The sequence below is a fragment of the Danio aesculapii genome, chromosome 8 (genome assembly GCF_903798145.1).
Source record: "Danio aesculapii chromosome 8, fDanAes4.1, whole genome shotgun sequence".
NCBI lineage: Eukaryota > Metazoa > Chordata > Actinopteri > Cypriniformes > Danionidae > Danio > Danio aesculapii.
The window spans coordinates 55,033,120-55,043,119 of NC_079442.1; the positions used below are offsets into that span (position 1 = coordinate 55,033,120).

General features: G+C 45.2%; 2 protein-coding genes across 2 annotated transcripts in view; both read left to right on the forward strand.

Moving 5' to 3' along the window:
* fem1c (fem-1 homolog c) overlaps positions 1–4,081 on the forward strand; it is a 9,589-nt gene extending 5,508 nt beyond the window's left edge. The window contains 4 exon segments of the mRNA XM_056464242.1: positions 2,671–2,753; positions 2,755–3,552; positions 3,554–3,874; positions 3,876–4,081. Coding sequence (XP_056320217.1) covers positions 2,671–2,753; positions 2,755–3,552; positions 3,554–3,874; positions 3,876–3,995 — 1,322 coding nt within the window. The 3' untranslated portion in view covers positions 3,996–4,081.
* Positions 4,082–9,791: 5,710 nt separating this feature from the next.
* Positions 9,792–10,000, forward strand: part of LOC130233279 (coiled-coil domain-containing protein 112) — a 3,878-nt gene continuing 3,669 nt past the window's right edge. The window contains 1 exon segment of the mRNA XM_056463229.1: positions 9,792–9,915. Coding sequence (XP_056319204.1) covers positions 9,792–9,915 — 124 coding nt within the window.

Genomic DNA, 10,000 nt, shown 5'->3' on the forward strand with positions numbered 1-10,000 from the left:
GCCGTGGCGGGGTGAATCTTGGCGTGGCGCCTCACCATGGAAGAATGAATGTAGTGGAAACCATGTAATAGTAAATGTGCTGCCGTTTAATTTTCAGTTTAAGGTTTCTGTAGTGTAATATACAACACCAACACACACAATACAGCACTGCACACTATTACACACATGCAGAAACACACTGATACACACTCATACAGGTTAAAAGTTGCTGGAGGAATTGAACAGGTGTGTATTGTAGGACATGTAAGATTTCAAGCTAGTTTAAACCATTTGGGCACAGCTTAAACAGATTATTCATATTCAATAACAAGTCAAGTCAATAGTCAGTTATTCAATAACTTTATTGATTAAAGTGTGGGATTACATCACATTATTTGGCCTTCTTCCTCAACACTGTCAGAATATCCAGAGTCCCTAAAGCACGCTCTGTTCATCCTGTGTCTGTGTTCATGTCTGCTCCTGATTACTTTATTACTCTTTATAATACACACTCCTGATGCGTTCCCTACAGAATACTCACAATATAAACTTATGATTATTTTCCAGATGAGTTTCTTACATCATCTTATGAAGCGACATTAATAAATGAAATAAACCGAGCTTTATGGTTTCAGGACAGTCGATCAGTCTTCAGGTCCAGACATTGAATAATCATGACAAATAAGAGTGCAGAAGCCTTTACTCTCTAAATAATTCAATAAACAGATGCTTTATTAAAGCTCAAGCATGCGTATATGGTGAAACTCTACAGTGATCCTCAGTGTGTGTGTGTGTGTGTGTGTGTGTGTGTGTGTGTGTGTGTGTGTGTGATCTGTGGCTCCTCAATATAAACTCAGCCCTGCAGATCCTGTGAGGTGAATATCGCTGATACACACATTGCGATGCTGAAACCATATATTGTGTTACCTTATGCTGAGCTCAGACTGGAGGATTTTCAGAGTAGTGGCGTCACAGATGTTTTCACACTGCAGGACTATCAGGGTTAGCGCTCTGTCGCTGCTGTGTTTATACTGTAGGATGTATCGGCGACAGGTACTTTCACACTGCATGACTTTACAATAGGAGAATCGCCAACAACTTTGTCCAAACTACGTCTCACAGCAAAAAACACGCAGTATATCTTGTGTTATTTACTACAAAATGAGTAAGAAGCCTTAAATGCGGTAGAAAATGTACATATTTGATTTCCAATGTTATCTTCAGTCATGATATAATCGCCAACAGCTCCAGATATTCAGCATGCCAGATATCTCATAGATATCAGAGACTCATCAGTGATTCTCTCAGATGGTGTCTTGATAGTTCACACTGTGTAAATTGTTGCTCTCCTGAACCAGCACCGCTTTGCCTGGGATTTCATGCGTCTGTCGTGATTCCTCAAACCCTGTTGGCAAGTCAAAATCAGGGCTAAAATCCTGCAGTCTATACTCGGCATTAGTCACGATGTGCACCTTTTAAACACTAAAAAATGGCGAACATGCTCCGCTTGAACACCTCCGGTACAAGAAATTAAGACATTTGGTGGTGTAACAAAGATTAATTGGAGGTGACGGCAGCGCGAGCGTGATGCAGCGAGTGTTTACAAGTGTGGAGTCCCATGAAGGAGCTCCAGATGGAGACTGTTGTTTTGTGTTTCCCTTATGATTAAAGTTGTTGCACTTCCGCCGATTCCAGCGTCAAAATGAGCAAGTTTGAGCTATTTGTACATTAAGGAAGCACTCAGAAAAACAAAAGACCAGTGAAGAAACTCGAACATAAACACTTACTGCCAGCTAGTGTTTCAGAAGTGTTATTGCAGAGCAACACACAACAGCAGGTTGACCGTGGGTCACCCCGATCACTCCACGCAGAGGTATAAACCAGGCTTTAAAGGATATTTCACACACACACACACAAATATTTCCTCACTGTTCAATACTCCTGATCTTTATTAATTCTCGATCATTCGTTTTCTCCTCTTGACAGCTGTTCTGGAGAATGCTGGAAAACACCCCGGCATCCAGAGTATTCCTGTTCTAGCTCTGGAGGTCGATGGCTGCTCTTCTCCAGCATTCTTCAGAATATCTGAGTGAGGGTTGCACTGCACTCATGTTCCTCTGTGTGAACAGAAGCGGTGTGCTCCTGCAGCTCCTGCAGCTCCTCGCATCACTGCCACGCGTTCCTGCTTTATTTGACGTGTTTCTGTGCGTTACAGTGTTTAGCTTTCTCACAGCTCTGCCAATGAGATCAAGTGCAGCAAATGAACAGCCAATAAGAAGAAGGGGGCGGGGCATGTCAGGCACTAGAGAGCATTTGATTGGTCAGAAGAGATGAGAAGCTGAAGTATGAGGAGACGACAAATAGAAATCCCTGATCCATTCAGGCGACAGAGACCAACTGCAGAGTGTAGATGTTTACATCAGGGTTATACCTGCTACAGGTGAACTCAGTCAGCACTGGACACACTGGATTATAGATATCCTGAAGACTGACACACTGACCCTCACGTCTAACAGAGAACTTTAATTTGATGTGCCGGGACCCTAAAAGCTTGCGTAGGCGGTGCTGATTAAACCCTGCCTGATCGCTGTGCTTTAGACTGTTCTGTGCTTCTGTTGTGTTATTGATGTACTGCTCGACGGCTCTCTGACGTGTGTGTGTGTCTGTGTGTGTGTGTGTTCTGTCCTGAAGGAAACACGGCTCTACACGACTGCGCAGAATCGGGGAGTCTGGAGATCATGAAGATGCTGCTGAAGTTCGGCGCCGGCATGGAGAAAGGACGGCTACGGGATGACGCCGCTGCTGTCGGCCAGCGTGACGGGGCACACCAACATCGTGGACTTCTTGACGGCGCACCCGCAGACGGGCCGGGCGGAGCGCATCAGTGCGCTGGAGCTGCTGGGAGCCACGTTTGTGGACAAGAAGCGTGACCTGCTGGGGGCGCTGCAGTACTGGAAGCGGGCGATGGAGCTGCGGCACAGCGAGGCCGACTGCGTTCTGCACAGGGAGGCGCCACTGGAGCCGGAGCCGGCGTACGACTGCAGCCGAGAGGTGTCGACGGCGGAGGAGCTGGACGGGCTGATCGCAGACCCCGACGACATGCGCATGCAGGCGCTGCTGATTCGCGAGCGCATCCTGGGCCCCGCCCACCCCGACACCTCCTACTACATCCGATACCGCGGCGCCGTCTACGCCGACTCGGGGAACTTCGAGCGCTGCATCCGGCTGTGGAAGTACGCTCTGGACATGCAGCAGAGCAACCTGGAGCCGCTGAGCCCCATGACCGCCAGCAGCCTGCTGTCCTTCGCCGAGCTCTTCTCCTTTATGCTGCAGGACCGAGCCAAAGGCCTGCTGGGCGCCGGCGTGTCCTTCCAGCAGCTGATGGAGATCCTGTGCCGCAGCGTGCTGGAGATCGAGCGCGCCGTCAAGCAGCCGCGACCCGCCCCCGGACCCGACCCTGACCCGGCGCAGCTCAGCAAGCTGCTGTCCATCATCCTGCACCTGATCTGCCTGCTGGAGAAGCTGCCGTGCTCGCCGGAGCAGGACCAGCACAAGAAGGAGACCATCTACCGCTTTCCTGAAGCTGCAGGCCTGCGGGAGGAACGGCTTCAGCCCGCTGCACCTGGCCGTGGACCGCAACACCACCTGCGTGGGCCGCTACCCCGTCTGCAAGTTCCCGTCGCTGCAGGTGGCGTCGGTGCTGCTGGAGTGCGGAGCGGACGTCAACAGCCGAGACCTGGACGACAACAGCCCGCTGCACGTGGCGGCGTCCAACAACCACCCGGACATCATGAAGCTGCTGATCTCCGGCGGGACGCACTTCGACAGCACCAACGCCCTGCAGCAGACGGCCTGCGACCTGCTGGACCACACGCAGCTGGCCAAGAGCCTGATTCCAGCCCATCAACCACACCACGCTGCAGTGCCTGGCGGCGCGCGCCATCGTCCGGCACCGGCTGGCGTACCGAGGGAGCATCCCGGAGCGGCTGGAGGCGTTCGTGCTGCTGCACAGATAGTGTGAGCTGTGTGTGTGTGTGTGTGTGTGTGTGTGTGTGTGTGTGTGTGTGTGTGTGCGCTCCTGCGTCTCCGTCTGCAGATTCACCATAAGTGCTTTACTCCTCTATGCACAGCCGGATCCGCGGGACTCTTGTGTGCGTCTGGACTTTCCTGTCGGCTGTTTCTCTTCCGCTCCACACACTGGCGTTCAGGAGAGTCTGAGCTGACGCTCCGCACGGACGGACACTAAACGCATGAGTTTACTGACCAGAACACGAGCAGCGCCATCCTAACGGACCTGTTTTTAGATGATGATGATGATGATGATGATGATGATGAAGAAGAGTTGGGGATTCCTCCGCTCTCTGTAGTTTACGTTCATCTCTGCAGTTTGAACTCAAGGGCTTCTGCTTATTGACGGACACTAGTAAATGACGGCGCTGTACAGTGGAGGACTCGCACTTTAATGCAGTGAACTTTGATATTGATATATGATTACGATAGCGTAACGCTTGCTGACGTCTTTAGAGCATCATTGACAATAAACCTCTGTTGCACCTGAGCCTGCTGCTGCTGCTCTGCTGTGTGCTCATTTCTCCTGTGTTTACATGTGTGTGTGTGTGTGTGTGTGTGTGTGTGTGTGTGTGTGTGTGTGTGTTACAGACAGTGTTGTAATGCAGGGGTGTCCAAACTCGGTCCTGGAGGGCCGGGGTCCTGGAGTGTTTAGCTCTAACCCTAATCAAACACACCTGAAGCAGCTGATCACGCTCCTACTAGATACTCTAGAAACCTGCTGCAGGTGTGATGAAGCAAACTCAGCAGGACAGCGGCCCTCCAGGACTGAGTTTAGACACCCCTGTAGGTGTGTGTGTGTGTGTGTGTGTGTGTGTGTGTGTGTGTGTGTGTGTGTGTGTGTCTGATGTACATGTGAGCGCCGCTCTGACCTACAGCTCATCATATAAACATCATCAACACTGTAAGTGAAGACTGACGCTGCAGTTTCAGCCTGTGACAGCACAGTGATGAAGATGATGATGATGATGATGAAGATGACAACAACACAGATGAATGATCATTCCAGACCTCTGAACACTGCAATATAAGGCTTTTCCTTCTGTTTTACTCAGAGTTTCTGTCTTATTTCTAGTCCACATATCTACAAACCTGAAATCAGGAAGCATTTTCTAGACCAGCAGCAGATACAGTGTTGTTATCAGAGATAATGAGTCCAAATGAAGAGAGTTTAATTTAAAATAGCAGAATAATCTTCAATCAGAAGTATGAACAGGGTTATTTCACCCATTGTCAGATTATTCTGCTATTTTTAATTAGACTCTCTTCAATGCTTCACTTGTCTGGAACATGCTGCTTGATGTAAGACTGTAGATATCTGGAGAAGAAACAAGACAGAAACCAAGGAGAGCGTCTTCTGCAGCTAACTCCTACATGCAAGCAAACTGATGTTCTACTGTGTGTGTGTGTGTGTGTGTGTGTGTGTGTGTGTGTGTGTGTGTGTGTGTGTGTGTGTAATCTGCTAAACACACACTCTTTACACTGTTTACTGTAGTTTTTCTCCAGGGCAGTGTTTTATAGAGACGTCCAGGCTGAAGTCCGTCTTCATCAGAGCTTCCTCCCTGTTTCCCAGACGGTTCTCTGTGTTTCCTTTCGGGACTCACACGTGACGGATAGCCTACTTCTGTGCTGTCTTTAAATAACCCTGTGTGCTGCTGCTGTCCTACATGCAGCCCGCACTGCTCTCAGATCAGCCACACACACACACACACACACACACACACACAGAGCAGAGGGAATATTAATATCATGTGTTGGAGTGAGCTCACTCTGGATCTTGCACTCATACCTGGATGACCTCTGCAGGCCTCTACAGTAATGCAGCAGTGAGTGACCGCAGGGCTGCGTCTCTTATACTGTACAGAGGACTTCACCAGTCCTGCTTAATGAATGCTCCCCCACACTCAACTGATGAACTAATGGAGACTACAGTGTTAACTACAGTACGCTGTGGTGTATTGTAGACTACAGTATTGGGTCATTAGTGTTACTGCAGTTGGGTTACCCGAATAACTGAAGAATTGCCTAAACAGATTAATTCTAGTGCTTTACTATAGTGTAGATCAACATCACTGCTGTGTTTACTGTACATTACTGACTTTACTATAGTGTAGATCAACAACACTGCTGTGTTTACTGCACATTACTGGTTTTACTATAGTGTAGATCAACAACACTGCTGTGTTTACTGTACATTACTGGCTTTACTATAGTGTAGATCAACATCACTGCTCTCTTTACTGTACATTACTGGCTTTACTATAGTGTAGATCAACATCACTGCTGTGTTTACTGTACATTACTGGCTTTACTATAGTGTAGATCAACATCACTGCTGTGTTTACTGTACATTACTGGCTTTACTATAGTGTAGATCAACATCACTGCTGTGTTTACTGTACATTACTGGCTTTACTATAGTGTAGATCAACATCACTGCTGTGTTTACTGTACATTACTGGCTTTACTATAGTGTAGATCAACATCACTGCTGTGTTTACTGTACATTACTGACTTTACTATAGTGTAGATCAACAACACTGCTGTGTTTACTGTACATTACTGGCTTTACTATAGTGTAGATCAACATCACTGCTGTGTTTACTGTACATTACTGGCTTTACTATAGTGTAGATCAACATCACTGCTGTGTTTACTGTACATTACTGACTTTACTATAGTGTAGATCAACAACACTGCTGTGTTTACTGTACATTACTGGCTTTACTATAGTGTAGATCAACATCACTGCTGTGTTTACTGTACATTACTGGCTTTACTATAGTGTAGATCAACATCACTGCTGTGTTTACTGTACATTACTGGCTTTTACTATAGTGTAGATCAACATCACTGCTGTGTTTACTGTACATTACTGGCTTTACTATAGTGTAGATCAACATCACTGCTGTGTTTACTGTACATTACTGACTTTACTATAGTGTAGATCAACAACACTGCTGTGTTTACTGTACATTACTGGCTTTACTATAGTGTAGATCAACATCACTGCTGTGTTTACTGCACATTACTGACTTTACTATAGTGTAGATCAACATCACTGCTGTGTTTACTGCACATTACTGACTTTACTATAGTGTAGATCAACATCACTGCTGTGTTTACTGTACATTACTGACTTTACTATAGTGTAGATCAACAACACTGCTGTGTTTACTGTACATTACTGGCTTTACTATAGTGTAGATCAACAACACTGCTGTGTTTACTGTACATTACTGACTTTACTATAGTGTAGATCAACAACACTGCTGTGTTTACTGTACATTACTGGCTTTACTATAGTGTAGATCAACATCACTGCTGTGTTTACTGCACATTACTGACTTTACTATAGTGTAGATCAACAACACTGCTGTGTTTACTGTACATTACTGGCTTTACTATAGTGTAGATCAACAACACTGCTGTGTTTACTGCACATTACTGACTTTACTATAGTGTAGATCAACAACACTGCTGTGTTTACTGTACATTACTGACTTTACTATAGTGTAGATCAACAACACTGCTGTGTTTACTGTACATTACTGGCTTTACTATAGTGTAGATCAACAACACTGCTGTGTTTACTGTACATTACTGACTTTACTATAGTGTAGATCAACAACACTGCTGTGTTTACTGTACATTACTGGCTTTACTATAGTGTAGATCAACATCACTGCTGTGTTTACTGTACATTACTGGCTTTACTATAGTGTAGATCAACATCACTGCTGTGTTTACTGTACATTACTGACTTTACTATAGTGTAGATCAACAACACTGCTGTGTTTACTGTACATTACTGGCTTTACTATAGTGTAGATCAACATCACTGCTGTGTTTACTGTACATTACTGGCTTTACTATAGTGTAGATCAACATCACTGCTGTGTTTACTGTACATTACTGGCTTTACTATAGTGTAGATCAACATCACTGCTGTGTTTACTGTACATTACTGGCTTTACTATAGTGTAGATCAACATCACTGCTGTGTTTACTGTACATTACTGACTTTACTATAGTGTAGATCAACAACACTGCTGTGTTTACTGTACATTACTGGCTTTACTATAGTGTAGATCAACATCACTGCTGTGTTTACTGCACATTACTGACTTTACTATAGTGTAGATCAACATCACTGCTGTGTTTACTGTACATTACTGACTTTACTATAGTGTAGATCAACATCACTGCTGTGTTTACTGTACATTACTGACTTTACTATAGTGTAGATCAACAACACTGCTGTGTTTACTGTACATTACTGGCTTTACTATAGTGTAGATCAACAACACTGCTGTGTTTACTGTACATTACTGACTTTACTATAGTGTAGATCAACATCACTGCTGTGTTTACTGTACATTACTGGCTTTACTATAGTGTAGATCAACATCACTGCTGTGTTTACTGTACATTACTGACTTTACTATAGTGTAGATCAACATCACTGCTCTCTTTACTGTACATTACTGGCTTTACTATAGTGTAGATCAACATCACTGCTGTGTTTACTGTACATTACTGGCTTTACTATAGTGTAGATCAACAACACTGCTGTGTTTACTGTACATTACTGGCTTTACTATAGTGTAGATCAACAACACTGCTGTGTTTACTGTACATTACTGGCTTTACTATAGTGTAGATCAACAACACTGCTGTGTTTACTGTACATTACTGGCTTTACTATAGTGTAGATCAACATCACTGCTGTGTTTACTGTACATTACTGACTTTACTATAGTGTAGATCAACATCACTGCTGTGTTTACTGTACATTACTGGCTTTACTATAGTGTAGATCAACATCACTGCTGTGTTTACTGTACATTACTGACTTTACTATAGTGTAGATCAACATCACTGCTGTGTTTACTGTACATTACTGACTTTACTATAGTGTAGATCAACATCACTGCTCTCTTTACTGTACATTACTGACTTTACTATAGTGTAGATCAACATCACTGCTGTGTTTACTGTACATTACTGGCTTTACTATAGTGTAGATCAACATCACTGCTGTGTTTACTGCACATTACTGGCTTTACTATAGTGTGGATCAACATCACTGCTGTGTTTACTGCACATTACTGACTTTACTATAGTGTAGATCAACATCACTGCTGTGTTTACTGTACATTACTGCAGTGTTTTACACTGAGTCAGGCAACAGTAGATGCTGAAGTAGAGCTCGGCTGAATGAACTGAGCAGATTCACTGATCCGCAACCCGCGCTGTGTGCAGTACACCTGATTACTGGCCAGCTCTATGAGTTCAGTCAGTTAAAGTGTGTGTGTGCGTGTGTGTGTGTGTGTGTGTGCGTGCGTGTGTGTGGTAGTTGAGGAGCGCTCTGGATATTCGGTTTTCGGCAGCCGTGCGTGCCTGCGTCGTTTCCATAACAACAGTTCAAACAACAGCCGCCATGCGGATCCTTCGCGCTGTTGTGATCTGATCAATAATCAGCACAGGATTATCTTCATCATCATCATCAGCGCGGGTGATCGATCATTATTATTCTCACAGTGATCGATTCTGCCAGGATGTCTGTGACGGAGTTCCTGCGGGGGGCGGAAAGCGTTCAGGAGACTGTGAGTTGATTGCGTTCACTGTTCAGAGAGAGAGAGAGAGAGAGAGAGAGTGTGTGTGTCTTTATGACTGATTATAAACATGAACACACTGTGTGACACACAAACTCATGAACACACTGTGTGACACACAAACTCATGAACACACTGTGTGACACACACAGGGTGAGCAAAGAGGAGAGAGAAGCGCTCAGAACACACGAGCTCAGAGAAACCTTCAGCCACAACCAGAACAGCCTGAACACGGAGCTCAGAGCACACGGTGAGGATACACCACTGAATAACCCAACACTGACCCATCACTGACTAACCCATCACTGAGCTCAGAGCACACGGTGAGGATACAC